The sequence below is a fragment of the Camelina sativa genome, chromosome 4 (genome assembly GCF_000633955.1).
Source record: "Camelina sativa cultivar DH55 chromosome 4, Cs, whole genome shotgun sequence".
NCBI classification, from domain to species: domain Eukaryota; kingdom Viridiplantae; phylum Streptophyta; class Magnoliopsida; order Brassicales; family Brassicaceae; genus Camelina; species Camelina sativa.
Window position 1 is genome coordinate 3,466,694 of NC_025688.1, and position 16,713 is coordinate 3,483,406.

General features: G+C 36.7%; 3 protein-coding genes and 1 non-coding gene across 4 annotated transcripts; 2 read left to right on the forward strand and 2 right to left on the reverse strand.

Moving 5' to 3' along the window:
• On the reverse strand, nucleotides 902-2,318 carry LOC104779698 (cytosolic sulfotransferase 13-like). Its single transcript, XM_019244501.1, has one exon. The coding sequence runs from the start codon at nucleotides 1,994-1,996 to the stop codon at nucleotides 1,124-1,126; it is 873 nt and encodes a 290-aa protein (XP_019100046.1). The 5' UTR covers nucleotides 1,997-2,318; the 3' UTR covers nucleotides 902-1,123.
• LOC104779700 (translin-associated protein X-like) lies at nucleotides 2,323-4,204 on the reverse strand. The gene is made up of 7 exons (XM_010504098.2): nucleotides 4,085-4,204; nucleotides 3,882-3,988; nucleotides 3,517-3,596; nucleotides 3,277-3,418; nucleotides 3,036-3,185; nucleotides 2,731-2,932; nucleotides 2,323-2,647 (listed from the first exon to the last, which is right to left on the reverse strand). Exons 1-7 carry the CDS (start codon nucleotides 4,164-4,166, stop codon nucleotides 2,550-2,552), a joined length of 861 nt encoding a protein of 286 aa, XP_010502400.1. The 5' UTR covers nucleotides 4,167-4,204; the 3' UTR covers nucleotides 2,323-2,549.
• Nucleotides 4,272-4,344, forward strand: TRNAV-UAC. Its single transcript has one exon. It is a non-coding gene; the product is annotated as a tRNA-Val (tRNA).
• Nucleotides 5,115-7,676, forward strand: LOC104779701 (D-aminoacyl-tRNA deacylase). Its single transcript, XM_010504099.2, has 9 exons — nucleotides 5,115-5,371; nucleotides 5,445-5,625; nucleotides 5,701-5,843; nucleotides 5,934-5,997; nucleotides 6,167-6,219; nucleotides 6,748-6,803; nucleotides 6,894-6,968; nucleotides 7,055-7,243; nucleotides 7,329-7,676. The coding sequence occupies exons 1-9, from the start codon at nucleotides 5,135-5,137 to the stop codon at nucleotides 7,414-7,416; spliced, it is 1,086 nt and encodes a 361-aa protein (XP_010502401.1). The 5' UTR covers nucleotides 5,115-5,134; the 3' UTR covers nucleotides 7,417-7,676.

Below are 16,713 nucleotides of genomic sequence, written 5' to 3' on the forward strand. Positions count from 1 at the left end.
TAAAAACAATACTATAGTTTTATATTTTATTTAATATTTTTTTTTTAACATAAACAGAATTATACGTATATTTAGTACTATATATATATATTATTACTAATTTAATAAAATAACTTTAAAACTAGTCCCTAATTAATTCTCATTTAATCTTCACTTTTTTGGTAAAGCGTTAGATCCATCCTAACCGTTCGACATCAATTTCTAAAACAGTGCTTTCAACCAATGAAAGGTGATCTTCACTTTGTCTTCAACAAAAATCGTGAAATGAAAGAAGGAGACTCTAAAATAAACAAGATATTATTTTCGGTGGAATGATCACACTCAAAAATCAAAACACATCATTCACGTGAAAGAAGGAGACTCTAAAATAAGGCCTTGAATGGTAACTAGTTTTTAAGTTGATTTTGGTTTTTGATTTTTTGAAAATCTATTTCTTTACCATTCAAGATTTTCAAAAATTGGATTCCCTAAAGATTAGGAAAACTAGTTTTTAAGTGGTTTTTCTAAATTTCAAAGAAAAACTAAAAACCATAAATTTGAGATTTTGTGAAAAAAACTTTTTTTCCAGCGTAAATTTTTATTTTTGACTTTTTAATTTATTAATTTTTAAATATACAGCAAAAACCAAAAACCAAAAATTTAAAAACAAAAATCCAAAAACCAAAATCTAAAAACTAAAAACCAATGAAAAACTTATTGCCATTCATAGCCTAAATGAAAGAAGGAGACTCTAAAATAAACACCGAATTTTGTTTTTTAACTTAATAACGTCCTTTTTAGTCAAAATTATTTATTACAAAAAATAAACACCAAACTATTTATTTAGTCAAATATTTTTTTAAATAACGTAATATTTTACTATTAACTTTATAAAAAAAAATTTTAAGTCAGTTTTATTTGTCAACAGACCAGTTCGGTCAATTACAATAACTCAACAACCTTATTTGTTGTATTGATGCATGTTAAACCAACTAAAGTCTAAATCAATACATTGAGAAATGAGTTGAACTAAAGCAGATTCTTAGCAAAAGAATCTAAAACCAGAACCAATTAATTTCTGGTCAGTGGTTTTATCAATTTCCTCTGCTAATAAAGGAGTTAAAGTATCACTCCATCCAGCAATCTAACCGTTCCTAAAAAATGCCTTAGTCGCCATTCCATTCACTAGCTTGCCTTTCTCATTAACCTCCAATTTACTCAGATTCTCAAGACTACACAGCTTTACGATACTGTCCAAAACTCCGTTATCTATCTCTTCTTCTGTAAAAGAACATCCCAAGAACTCAGCCATCCGCATCACCCAATCCCGAGGCTGCTCTCTCATCTCTTCATACATAACAAACAGAACCTTGTCCGGGTTTTCTTGGCTCTCTTTCCAGTACTCTAATGCATGATCCCAAAAGGGTCCATAAACACTTGAGCCTCTGCAAAACCCACTGACCATTTCCTCCATTGTGCATCCAACCATCTCCTTGAGCATCAGACTTTTCACGAAATGCCAAAGCGAGACAAAAGCATCTTTTGGGTTCCTGCAGCAGTACACAACTTTACAGGACGAGTCCTTAATGGACTCAGGGAGTGACCTCAGAGGAACGTGTGTGGAGAAGATCCTAGGAGAAGTATCTTGAGTGTGAAACTGGAAACCTTCGATAAAGGACACGAGAGAATGCGGGTTGTTATCGAGCAGAGGATGGGATTCTAGAGGGGTTAGGAATTCATGTCTGTGAATCAGAGCAAAGACAAGCGCTTTCAACCAAGTTGCACCTGACTTAGGACTGCTTACGAGGATGATGTCTGAATCTCTGGCCTGAAAATGCTTCTGGCTGTATAGAACACCTTCTAAGAGATTTGGTGGGTACCAAAACCCTTGGTATTGATAGAGATACTCTGCAAAGAAGCTTCTGTCTTTAGGAAGAGAAGACAGCAACTCCTCACATTCTTGGCTAAATTTAGCTTCTGCCAATAACTTTGAAAGAGTGGTTTTGGATTTTGTCATAGATTATAACGTTGTTTTCACAGAATGCTTACAAACACATATAACTCTATTTATAACTAGATTATGAATATCTTAAAATAGGAGACTTTTTATAAAAAAAACTCAATCTCTCTACTTTAATTATTTTCCTCCAAAAGAATATTTATGGCTTCTCCTAGCAAATGTCAAATTATAATAAGATAAGAATCTGTGTCTTTCCCCATTAAGCACAAACAAACAACAAGAACCAAAAAAAATGTACTTTCTGGATTGCGAAAGATCGGGAAAAGCTTATTTCACTTGAATGATAAAGTATTGCTAGATTCATTAGACTTTAGCTCCAAATGTAATTAATTTATAATAAGCTTTCCATTCAACAACAGAAAAATTCTACATCTTTGTTCTAACCATTCATTTTTCAAAGTCTTGCAACAGAGAGATTTGAAGTTCCTCAAAAGAAAGAAGTGGCTAAAATTCTCTGAAGATAGTCCATACTAAAAATGATTCTACTCGTCACAAACATACCAACCTTAATAACTAGAAATGGTCCTGAGAGATGAACACTCACTTTAAATCATTCGATATCAGCAGCTCCCAATAAGTACGATGTTGGCGCATCATCTCCAAGCAGTGGAATATACTCTGATCCTCTCACGTGAACGCTAAAGCAAGCTGATAATAAACAAACAATAAAGAATTACAAAAACAACATTGATTGGTACCTATAAATGTGCGGATATGAAATGTGTGCATACCGTTCTCGATTTTGATCACACTCTGAAGCATCACTTCCATCTTGGACTTCATGTCGTAACTGTCATCCATCTTTGGCACAACTAGCATAAGTTCCCTATGAATCTGTCTAACAAACTGACAAATCCGCTGCGCAAATTCGATTTCACCATCTGATATTCGACCAATCGCCATTCGCATTAGCTCTCCAGTCAAATCAGCTAGCTGTGCAAGTATAAAAATCAATAATCAAACACAACTTAGAAATCCAAGCTATAGCTAAAAATCCCTAACAGTAACCATAATAATTCAAGAGAGCCTCAAATACCCCAAGAATATAGTCAAGGATATTGATCTGCAACGGCTCTAAAGAAGGGTCACTAAGCGGTACAAGCGTTGCATTAATATCATCGAGAGTACATAGCGTCCCAGACAAACAGAACTTATAAAACGTTGCAGCTTCAACATATTCTTGCACCTGTAAAGTAACCCAAAACCAAAACACATCAGTCAAAATCATAAGCCAAAATGGTTTTCAAAAGAACAATGATCTATATATATTTACAGACCCCTGGGGAATAAGCTCGTCTCAGCTTCCAAAAATCAGTCCCTTGCAGCTCTCTCATTAGCCGGGCAAAATGTTGATCCCTCACAGCTTCCAAATCTTTCCCTGCTTTCTCCAAAACTTCCTCTTTGTTGTCTTTACTGAGTCTGCCACATAACATAACATTGTAAAACCAAAAACAAACAATCAGAATCTTTGATAAACACCAAACCAAAACAACAGAGGCTTTGATGTATTTTTTTACCTGTGAACCTGAAAGATAACTTTTTTACTATTCATTGTGATATCACGACTTGCCTTCACCACTCTTTCTCGTTTCTCATTCTACAAAGATAAAAGCAATCTCCTTTATACTCAATTTCATCATAGTCAAGGACTCAAAGTTCCAAATTCACTACAGGACGATACACAAAACCTACCCTCGACTCAAAATAACAGAAGAATCAAAGTTGCAATAAGAAAGATCACTTCTTTGACTGTCTACCTCACAAACCTTCCCTAAAATACTCAATCCCATGACGCAAGTTTCAATCTTTTTAACATTATAGACCCAGACAACATCGAGATTTGTAGGGAGAATTTGAAAAAAGAGGAAAACATATCACTTACGAAGTTATTAAGATAATCAGCGTAGGTAGAGAAAGCATCTTTCATGGAGGATTCAGTAGTCATCGTCCTAGCTTTCTTAACCAATTGTTCAGCACCAGTCTCTGCAACTACACAAACAAAAAAATTCCCAAAACCCTTAGTTACGAATCTATTCTTAACATGCAAAATCATGAAATAAATGCAGGAGTGTGGAAGGTACATACTTTGATGGAGTCGCTGAGGTTTTAATTTGGGAGCCATGAGCATAAAGGCTACTCTTTGGAACGCCGATGAACAACTCAACATCTGTCTGCTTTCTCCGATGCTCGCTCTCGAAGTTGAAGGGGTTTATTTTGTGCGTGATACTTTTAGTCTATACTTAAACATTAAATGAGACCATAAATGACATCAGGTGCTGTGGTGTAGTGGTTATCACGTTTGCCTTACACGCAAAAGGTCTCCAGTTCGATCCTGGGCAGCACCATCGGAATCCCAATTTTGTCACTTTTTTTTTCTTTCTTTTAACGTGAAAAATGATTGAGTCATTTTCTTCTATGGTTTTTCATTGGCACCAAGAATGTTGTGAATAAGATTTTGGACATTGTAGGTGAAATTCAAGAAAATTAATTTGATTGAAACCATATAAAAAATCGACTTTACGATCTTCTTCTCTTTTTTTAAATCTGTGTACTCAGGACGAGAAAGATTGATTTTGGGTAAAGTCGATAAAATCTGATTTCTCTTTTTTTAATTCCGTATACTCATATAATAAAAACAAGTATATTGCATTAATATTTGAAAGTTGTTATTGGTTCAGTAGTAAAATCCTCCCTTACGTATTTATGATGCATTTTTTAAAAAATTAAGAATTTCAAAACGATGTTGTATAATTTAACCCCAACAGTAAACGTGTTGTTAGTTTCAAAAATTTTGTCTAGACAGTAAACATGTTGTTAATGACATTTAAATTTTTTGTTAACTTTATAAACAGCGTGTTGATTTGGCAAGTCAACGAAAAGTTTGTTATTATATTTAAAAGTAAACAAAAATTGAGAGTTTATTTGAGTAGACCAAATATATTTTTTTTTCGCAAATTCTAGAAAGTTGAGTGTTTATTTGGCTAGACCAAGAATTCATATTTAGTTGCTTCCTTTAAACTTGATTACGAATCGAGCTGAGTAATAGCTTTAGCTTGTTGACCAAACAAAATAAAGAAGTAAAATCTATTTAAAACACCTTTCCAAAAGTTAAAAAAGCTAAAAAGTTTTCAATTCATGATTTTGAAAATAAGCTGCCGAAACGTTATACGCTTCCTCCACACGCACAACAACAGATTCAGAGCAAACACAACTCCTATCCAATCGCTGCTAAACGCCAATTGTCGCGTTACAGTAACAACTCGAAACATGGTGACACTGATCGTAGCCACCACCTCCGATCCTGCGTCGATCAATCCCGCGGCGGCGCTTCTCGCCATGCCCGGTTGGACCGCCGGACCTACCTTGCCGCCGGTAAAGTTTCAATCTTTCTCCGCCGGTAAAGTCTCAACCTTTATCCCGTCGTCTGATTATGTTCTTTTTGCAGGACATCAAGAGTTTCACAAACAAGCAAGCGAGAGTGATTCAACACGATGGATCTATAGTTAAAGAAGACGATCTCGATTTACGTTGGGAAGAAGCTACAGGTGAAGTTATTGATGAAGTCATCTTCCTCAGCCGTCACACCGCCGTTTCGAATCGTCCTGCTTTAACTGTTCATCCGATTGGTATGTAAAAAATCCAAACTTTCGAATTGGGTTTATGATTTTTGTTCTGAAGGATGTTTTGGCTGGTAAGTGTAGGAGTGCTTCATCTAAAGGATGGTGAATCACCGCCTCAGGGTGGGAAGCCTGGATGGGCGGCGTTGCCAAACCCTAGAATTGGTCCATGGTTTCGTCTTTTGAAGAAAATGGCTGAAGCTCATGGTTTAGTTCCTGAGTTTGAGGTATTTGTGTCTCTTCATGAGTTTGCTTGTGATTGAAATTGAAGTTTGGCTTAAGGTGATGAGAATGCAAATTGCTTTGTGTGGATGTAGATTACATTGGAGGCCACTCATCATGGACCAATAACTAACAAGCCAACGATGTTCTTGGAGATTGGTTAGAGCTCTCTGCTTTGTTCCTTTTGTCTGAGTTGAAAAGCTCTATTCTTTCTTGAAATAGCCGTTTTCATGTGTCTGAATTGATCTCTGAGATTGATTAACGCGATAAAGCGTGGTTGTTGAGTATTCGAGGCTCTGATTAATCATTGCTTATTGTGTATATGTAGGAAGTACAGAGGAATACTGGAAGAGACAAGACGCAGCTCAAGTCATGGCTCTTGTAAGTGTAAAAAGTTTTGAAACAATAAGGTCATTGTTCTTGTTTCGTTTTGGTTCATGTGGATTATATAATACCTCTTTGGGGTTTTAAAGTTTGCTTTATAGTCATCATTGTGTTAACAAGACTAATTACAACAATTTTGAGGCTCATCACTGATAGAAGCAGTGAAAATGCATAATAATAAGTAACTTAACCATGGTTTGTTGTGAGACTTAACCATGGTTAGTTTAGGTTATGTCTTGAGTATGGCTATATATAAGATCGGAGAGAATAAGAGAGGGTTATCGGGTATTTGGTGAGGTCTTTTAGGGGGAGTGGGAGGAGCTCCATTAACAAAATCCTCAGTTCTTTTGTAATTCCAGTTCTATAATCTATCATATCCATTTCTATAAGCAAAACGTATCAATCACTTGCCAGTAGATTTTAGTCTATATCTTTTCTTCATGAGCTGCGCATACGTTAATGTTGTTGCAAATATCTATAAGCGTGGTTCCATTTAGTAAATAGCAATTGTGTTTGGTGATTCAGTTAATGTGGGAAGGACTTGGTCTAGGAGGCGGTGATGCAGTGGGGAACTGGAACAGGTATATCTATAGTAGCTTGACCGTTACCTCGACATAAGGAAAAAATGTAGTATCGATTGAAACTAATGTGGATTGTTTTTGGTGGAACAGTGAAACTGGAAAGAGGAAGGTTCTTTTAGGGATTGGAGGTGGACATTATGCTCCTCGTCACATGGATATAGTTTTGTAAGTTGTCGTCAAGAAATCTGCTTTGTGCGATCACAACATTGAATCAGTTCTTTGTCTGATTGTTTTAATTCTGCGTTCATCAGGAAAGAAGATATTTGGGTAGGCCATTTGCTTTCTGGATACTCATTACCAATGGAAGAGCCAACTCAAACCAAACCAAATCCTGGAGAGAATCAAATTGGTGGAAATTGGAGACAATCAATTAAGGCAGCATTTGAAGCTACTAAAGCAGCATTCCCCGGAGGCGAGATCTTGGCTCATCTTGACCAAAAGTAAAGTCTGAATTCATTCTCCTCCTAACATTGTTTGATACTTCAAAATGGATTATGAGTGAAGGTTTTGTTTTCTTTATTACAGGAGCTTCAAAGGATGGCAAAGGAAGGCCATTACAGAGTTCTTGGCAGAAGAGAGCATCAGTGTTGGGAAGCCAAACGATTTCACATGAACTGTGAGATCCATATTTAAAATCTGAGTTATGGTTTATTCAGAATCTCTCATTTGACTAAGTTGAGATTAATATTCATCTGTAAGCTCTTTTTATAGTTCAATTTTAGATAGAAGAAGAATAAAAACATGAAAAGACAAAAACAGTATAAATGTAGAATCAACAGAAGCTGCTGAGTTGAGTTTTGTTTTTGTCTCTTTTCATAGTTGAGAGACTTTTGAGAACTTGGAAAGAAAAGAAATGGGTCACTTTTATCTCTATTAGTCAGTGGCATGGTTGACTTTACTTGAGTTTTAGATTGAAAATTCTTTTTGAGTTTTATGGTTCCTAACGTTGTCTGAAGATTCACAAAATTCCAATATCAAAATTATTGTATTTAGATAAACAATTGAAGTTTTACAAATTGTTTTGAAAATCTGGCAAAAAAGTAAGGAAAATTAAAGGGATTTCTATAAAAAAAACCCTCCAAATATCTTTTATTTTTTGTAAGTTTACCCTTAACTTAAAAAAAAAGTATATTAACCCCAAAAATCTAATTTAAAGCGCAATATAAAAGTTACACATAAAAGTTTTAAAAACACCAATGAATGTGACTGTACAAACTATCTGAAGATACACATAAAAGTTATATTGCTCATTGAATTCGATTTCATAGGCTTTTTTTACAAATTAATGTTCAACTTGAAAAAAAAATCTGAAGGATTAACCCAAAATAAACAATAACATTTCATTCATTTACATCCACTGATCAGCATCAATCTTCACCCAAAAAAAAAAAACATCAACTACATCAATTATACATGGACTGTTTGTATGAGACCCCCTCTAAAATAGGGTTTCGACTCGTGTACCCCTGTATTTTAAGGCTCTACCTATTTCCCCTTACACAACATATATTCTTCCCAATTCCACCTATATTAATTTATTTCTATCTAATTAACCAAAATTAATTAAGCTGTAATAAATCAACGTTTTGCATTTTAAAATCGATAATTCGCGATTACTGTACCGCGATTGGCTTAACCCGACTAAAAATATTAGACCCGAAATTGTTTTCTTTACCCATAAAACCAAATTGATTGGGGAAAAATTGAAATTAGGGTTTATTCTTCTTCTCTTCTCTTCTTCTTCTTCCTCGAGACCAAGAAAATCGAGTTCTTTTTTCTCGATTCAATTTCTTCTTCTTCTTTCCTCGAAGAAGATGGGAAAGTATATCATTTCCTCCACTTTGGTACATTGGTATGTGGTTCAATAGTATTATCATGATATATCATATAATTTTCTTACGGTTTTATAGTTTGAACTATGTGTTTTGAAATAAGAACTTACAAAATCATATTCCTCGAGAGGAGTTTTTTTCTTTTTCTTTATGTCATATTCCTCGTAATGCAAATGTTAAAGCGGGTTCTTTGGCACGCCAAGCGCGCTTATCTCCGCATCATGTTGTTTGTAACAATTTTTCTTCCAATTGGCTTTTTTGAGTCGATTCTTTTGTTGACAAAAAAGAAAAACTTACAAAATCATCAATTCTAAGGAACTTGTATATATGAATTTTCGATAAGTTATATAGAACACTTAGAATCTGGGGAATTGAAAATAACGTGACCTCTGCGCATTTTATAGAGAATATATAATAACACATGACATGATCTAGTGCATGCACCTATTAATTAGTATTGTCATGTTTATTTTATTAAAATCCAGAACCCTCCCCCAACCTAAAGTTTGAGGAGATAATATAGTTTTGAAATATGAACAAGCATTCATACTATAGCCCCGACAAAAAAAAATTGTTTTCTTCTTGATCTATATTGTAAAAACTAAAAACTAAAACCTTTCATTTTCTTTTCATAAAATAGCATATCACTCTATGATATCGACTCTTCCATTCGCAAATCAGATAGTTTAAACCGGTAAAATCCAAAGCCATATTTTGAAAGAATAAAATTATAATGAATTCGAGCTTCGGCTAACATATAAATCTTTTTTTAAATAATGTTAAATTATATTCAAAAATAAAAATAAACGGTTTTACAACTAGTGCAACATTTTTTAAATAGTTTTAGAAACAAAAAAAACAACTTAAGAACAGATTAAAATTATCAAATTCGAGACTTCAGCCAATGTTGGTATGCTTCATCGTAGCGACAATCTTCCAGTTTTCCAATTGCAGTCAGTTGATCATTTACTTGCTTATCGGCCCATTCAATGAGATAGTGAGTTGGATTGGCAGCTTCTCCATGCCTGCGACGATTGCGTTCTCGCCAAAGAGTAGTATACACGGCCACTTGGAAGACGTATCTGCGCAGAAAACCTTCTACCCTTGATTGTTGCTGACTCGAGATAGACGTTAGAAGAGCTTCCCATTTGGTTGTATATTGTGTTCTGAATAGTCCCTTCGTTAGAGCCTCCCAGACTGCAGTAGCGTATCCACAAGAAAAGAAGAGATGATTTCGAGTTTCCATATTAGTCTGGTAGAGAACACATGTCCCATCCACACCGCTATTCCACTGCAACATGTGATCCCCTGTTGATAATTTATTTAGAGCAGCTAACCAAACACAAAAAAGTATTTTGGCACCCCGTGAGAAAACCATACACCTTTATGCCACACAACTACATTGGAGGTTGTCCTAATGTGATTCCATGTGTCCCTTGTGGAGAAGCTTGAACGGTACGTATCATTTTTCCCCTTCCACTGTAGCATGTCATCCGTATTGCTGCGTTTCAGCCACTGAGTATGTAAAGCATCTTCCATATCATTAAGATGAGTGGTTCTATGTCGTCTTCTTCGACGTGTAGTCCAAGCTTCCGCCAAGGTGCCCTGTTTTGGGATCCCCATATCAATTACTCCCCTTTCTCCCACAAAATCAATAAGCAGACTCATGGAAGACCAATTGTCATACCAAAAAGAAGTTCGCTGACCATTACCGACGTCCATCTTACAGAGCGGCTTAGCTCGGTCTCGATATTTCAATAGTTTCTGCCATACCCATGACCCTCGAGTAGTAGTGTCTTTCACCGACCAGAAGGACTGATTCTGCAACAGATTGAGGTGTACCCAACGGACCCAGAGGGAACTACCATTAGACGCAAGTCTCCACACCAGTTTTAAACAGCCAACGATATTAGCTTCTTTAACAGATCTCAAACCCAAACCTCCTTCAGATTTCGGCTTACACACAGAATCCCACGACACCTTTGCTTTATGACTACTCATTTCTGCACCAGACCACAAAAAAGCAGAGCAGAGTGAACCAATCTCCACGAGATAAGCGTTTGGTAATTTGTAGGCTGACATCCAAAAATTGCAGGTGCTCCAAAGAACAGAGGAAATTAGATTTAATTGACCTGCAAAAGAGAGGTAACGGACAGTCCAAGAATTAATACGCTTCCGCAGTTGTTCAAGAAGAGGTGCAAAGTCCCGAATGGAATGTTTGGTTGTTATCAAAGGTAGTCTGAGATAGCGGATAGGGAACTGTCCCTGAGCAAAAGGGAAGCAAGCAGAAATTTGTTCAGTAGTGGTTAAAGGAACCTCAACCAAGTAAAGTGTTGACTTCTCCATACTTATTTTCAAGCCAGAAAGTTTAGCAAATGCATCGAAAAACTCCACAATACCCTCAACAGATCGTACCTTGCCATTTGAAAGGACCATTAGATCATCCGCAAAACTTAAGTGGATGAGTCCCATGGTCTTATAACGCGGGTAATAGCCAAAACGACGTGCACCAGCAGCTTTGTCTAACAGTTTGGTGAGAACTTCCATACAAATAACAAACAGATATGGAGAAAGGGAGCAACCCTGACGAAGACCACGAGAGCTCCTAAAAAAACAACTAGTTCACCATTCACCTGTACCGAGAAGGAAGCCGTAGTAACACATAACATGATCCACTGTACAAAAGTAGGTGGAAAACACATTGCGGTGAGGACTTTAGATAAGAAAAATCATTGAATCGAATCAGAAGCCTTCGAGATATCAATCTTGATGACAAACCGTCTAGAAACATAATCCTTATGGTAATCCCTCACCAGTTCAGTAGCTAACAATATATTCTCAATCAGAAACCGGACCTGGACAAATGCCGATTGATTGCCAGAAATGAAATTTGGTAGGACTAGCTTTAGTCAGTTTGCAATGATCTTGGAGATAACCTTGTATAATACATTACAACATGAGATTGGTCTATAATCTTTCATTTCTTGAAACTCAGTTTTCTTTGGGATGAGAGCAATAATAGTAGAATTAATACCCTTTGGCAAAAAGCCTTTATCAAAGAAAGATTGAACTGCCAGAACAAATTCCGCGCGTATCAACCCCCACATAGACTTATAAAATTCAGCAGTAAAGCCATCTGGTCCTGATAATTTGTCATTCGGCATAGAAAATAAAACCTTCTTAATTTCTGCCCCGTTATAGTTCGTGTGAGCTGTTGAGTATCCAATTCTGAACACCTAAAAGGTAATAAAAGCTCAAGTTCATCCACTATACTTCCCTCAAAATCACTCGGGATGAACTGCAAGAACTCCCTGAAATGTCTCTCTGCTTCTGACTTAATCTCAGTCCCAGACACTGCCCTTCGACCATCCGGACAGGCAACCTCCTTAATGGTGTTTTTAGCTTTACGAGTTGTGATGGCACGATGATATATCTTATTATTTCTGTCTCCCACCTGCAACCAATGCAGCTTAGATCTCTGTTTTAAAAATTTTTCCTCATGTGTGGCTAAAAAATCCCATCTAGCATAGGCAACATTTTCATCCTCCATTGCTTGGACAGTAGGGTGATCCAAGTTGTCCTGCTATTTCTAACACAATGTGACATAAGCCTCTTTCGTTTTCTTGACTAGATTACCTAATCTCTCCTTTGCTAGCTGTCGAAGCGTTGGTTTCAAACCTTTCAACTTTTTTGAAAACCGAAACAGGGTCGAAGTGGACAGAAAAAGCGGCTGTGTATTTCGCCAGTACCTCTCAACAAATGGTAAGAAATCCTCCATCTCAGTTAATGCGTTAACAAACTTGAAAGGTTTGCGTGGAAAAGAACCACCGGCTACATCCCTCAACATGACACGAGAATGCACATGATCAGGCTTTTTAGAGATCAGACCAGTCTCCCTCTTGTTACACCATGTAAAAAGGGGGCCGTGGTAAGCCATATCCGAAAGGGAACAATAATTGACCATATCCTGGAAATCTTTCATGCCATTCATAAGAAAAAGATGATCATCAACGTGGGAATGCTCTTCGAGGTCCAAAAATTCATTAAATTCTCCTAGGATAATCCAGGGTTTGGTTTGAACAATTGGAGAATCATAGTGATCTCTTAGTTCTTGCCAAAGAACCTTACGCTTCTCCACCGTGTGTAATGCGTAAACAAATGAACAAAAAAACTCTTCCTCCTGTTCTGGCAGTCGAACAGAGCAAGTTATCACTTGCTGACTTTTATAGAATGGAGTAAGCCACACGTCTGCCCGCCATAGAACCCAAATACGACTCGCGTATTATCCTCATAATTTGTCATAACCGACCAGTCTCGAAACAAGCGATTCTGCAACCTCATCGCCTTACTCTCCCTGACTCTTGTCTCCAACAAGCATCCAAACTGAAAATCACTTCCCTCTACCCATTGCTTAATCACGGAATTTTTTGAACATTTATTTAAACCACGAACATTCCATGAGAAACACGACATTAAGGTTTCAAAGGAGGCTTCCCAGTCAAATCTGTCGGAGGAGGAAGGTTTCTAAACGACTTTATGGGCTGTTTTTGATTGGCAAGGCAAAGACGGCCGCAGTTTTACCTCTGGACGAGTACCACGAGGTTCCCCCACAGGCCAAACACCAAGTTGTTGTGTAGGGAGAGTAGGATCACCCTTATCCCCGACATCAGAACAAGCTTTGGATGTTGCCTCCTTCTCCACAATGGGATCATGATTTTATGCAATGTCCTCTTCCTCCCCCAAAACAGCATATGAGTTAGAGAGAAGGGATATCGACTCCGAATTTAGATCACCAATACGTTTTCCTGGACTACTTCGGCCAGACTTTGGAGTTGTCCACCCCTCCTCCTCTGTACCATTGACTTTTCCCTCAACATTGTTATAGTCCTTTTCCTCTGTGGACACCACAGTGGTATCCATTTGTTGAGGAACAGCTGCATGCACAGGCACTTCGACTATGACCGGAGCTGACAAATTCTTTTCACTGACCGACATGTAGAAACCAGATGCCCCCACTTGTTACAACAACTACACCGAGGTGGCAACCAAGGGTATGAGTACACCACAACTGTATCAATCTCCCCTTCCTCCTCCCCCGTTAAGTTAAACTCCTTGGGTAATTCTTTGGTTAGATCCGCCTCCACCAATACTTGTGCTTCATTAAAACTTTCGCATGCCTCTGTTTTTGGGTGAAGCCGGATAGGCTTCCCCACTGCACTAGCCAAAAACCCTAGTCCCTTGTCAGTGAACAATGTAGGCGGGACATTCCGTAGCTTAATCCACAAAGGGATGGATTTCATTGCAGGTTGAGTTTCTTCCACAAAGGGAGACCATTTAGAAACGATCATAGGAATATCCATAATATTCCACATTCTCCTGTTCAAAACACGATGCCGCATGCCTTCTTGCCGAATACGGAACTTGACTGTGGAGTCATTGACCGCAAGCACATCAATGAGAGATGATTTATCCCCCAACCGCCACATTTTATTCACAATCATGTGAATTTTACCAACATGAGGGGCTTTAGCATTTAGAAAACGCCCCGCCACAAAATCTTCCCAGATCGGCTTTGCACCAACAAACACCTCCTTTGGAACTACAACTTTGGCCTCACCGTCAACTTCTGATGAGTTAGAACCTGCTTCGTAGCAACCTGCAAGAAAGATCTTTTCATGTGTTGGCCCCCAGACACGGGCGACAGTGACGAAGAGACTTCCATAGCCGAAACATCTGACACTTCCTCCACCAGAGGTTTTACACTATCTCCCTGCTCCATGGATCGCAACCCCATCACTTCATTATTAGAACCACCAACCTCTAGACCATCTCCGACCTCGGAAGCCCTAGAAAGGCTTGGCGAAGCCGCCGACGGCAACATCCTTAGCCTGAAAGTAAACCCTAATCGCTTGTTTTTTCACCCTTGCCATGTCAGCAAAGCTCGATTTTCGACGACTCCACAACTCAATTTACTTTCATTATAGCTCACATGCTTATGCACATAGCCAGGATTCGAACCCGGGTCCAATGCTTATCAAAGGACTATTCTACCATTAGACCATTGGTGCTTATTCGGCTACATATTTATTCTAATCTAGTCGATGATCCTATAAAAACTCTAAAATATTAAATCTATAAAAAAAAAAATGGGTTATATATTTTCGATCCGTAATATTCATATATCAAAACAAACAAAAAATATGGTTTATCAAAAACATTACATTGCTACATAGATATCACTCGCAAGAAGAAATCAACTACAACTAGTACTATTAAAAACTAAGCAAGCCTTGGAAATGCATAACTTAATAATTTTGAAATTATAGTAATTATATATAGGTTAGCTAAAACGAAGATGAAACGTAGGGCCATTTTAGCGTAAGCCAACGAAACATAGCCGTCGATAAGCAAAAGAGCAGTTAATAAACTCGCTGGCACACGGACAGATCGTACGGTACTCATTAGCTGTGGCTCTGTGCGACTGTATTTTAAAAACTAAACACCTCCCCTCTTCCACGTACGCAACACAGCACGACGAAGTAAGCTTTATCTACTAGTACTACTAATCTAATACTATTACATTAGTTTTAGCTGCCTGCACAGGTAATATCTGGTGCACACGCGTCACTTCAACTGTGGCTGTTTTCACCTTCGAGAATCATCCTCTTTCCCCAATCCCTAAACAATTATAGTTAACAAAATATTAGTAAAAAACTACGTTTATCGAGTGTTGTAACACGACGACGTACCGTAACAAAGATAATCTACATCCTCGGTTTAATGCATAAATAAACTAAAACTAGTTGTTCTTGTATATGTCGCTTAATCTATGGTTTAGGCTACAAAGCTTAGATATAATAGGCTTTAACATAATTTAAAAAAAAAAACCATTTTAAATAAATATTTCACTAGAACAGAGGTTTTGGATACTACAGTATTATTATTTTTTAACTGCTTTCATTTACACATGTATCTAAGGAACCATATATAATAAATATGTGGCAATAAGAAATTTATGAGAAACTAAAGGATTGGTGTGACTTAGAACTCACGTCTATATCATTTTCATGGATATTATATGAACCACTAACTAACTACCATTAATAATTATATTAAAGTAAAGATTTTTTTTTTTTTTTGAAAAAAAATAAAAACAGCAAATTGTACAACGCTTTCCATTAGGACTAAAAGTACTCATAATAATAATAACACACAAATTTCGAAATTATCAAAGAATAAAAAAGAAACACAAAGTGAAGAACTAATTATTTTTAAAACAGATAATAAAATAAAATGGAGAGAAGAGAAGAAGAGACAAAAATATGAACCGCTTAAACCAAATTCTTTTGGCAGATAGTTGACTTTTTATTTGTTTTCTCTATAAATCCCAAAAACTTTATATATTTCATTTGTCTATTATATATAAATCTGAATCTTCCAAACAAAACAAAATAAAAAGTCAAATCCTTAAAGAGAAAAATACTCTCTTTGGAGGAGGAGTAGTAGTACACCGTTTCACAGATCCGATTTCTCCAAAGCTCTCTAAAGCTTTCTCTTCTTCTTCTTCTCCCTTTTGAACCGCCTCTTTATTTTCCGGGAAAATCAAAACCAAAAAAAATCCAATCTTTTTTTCCCTTTTCTCCAAGAAAAAAAAAAAAAAGTTTCAATCTTTTCCACTAATAGTTCATACACTCGATAGAGAGACAGAGGCAGAGAAAAGGTACGATTTTTTAATTTTTTTTTTTATTATTATTGCTGATGATCTCATGATTATGAAGAGACCTTTCAATATTTTCCTAGAAAAGTTTCATTTTTTTTTTCCTTTTCTCCCTCCGTAGAAAATGAAGAGGTTCTAGTGTATAGGTAAGTGAATGATTCAAGAAAGTTTTCATTTTTTTTCCGCTAATATATTTTTGTTTTTTTTTGGTTTCGAATTAAAAATGGTGGGCATTAAATGTTGTTTTCCATGGCTGAGGAATTTCGATTATTATGATGATGAAAGGGTTTGGTTTGGTTTTGTAATTTAATGTTTGAAAACCAAAAGAGGGGAGGGGAGAGGCATTAAAAGAAGAAAGAGA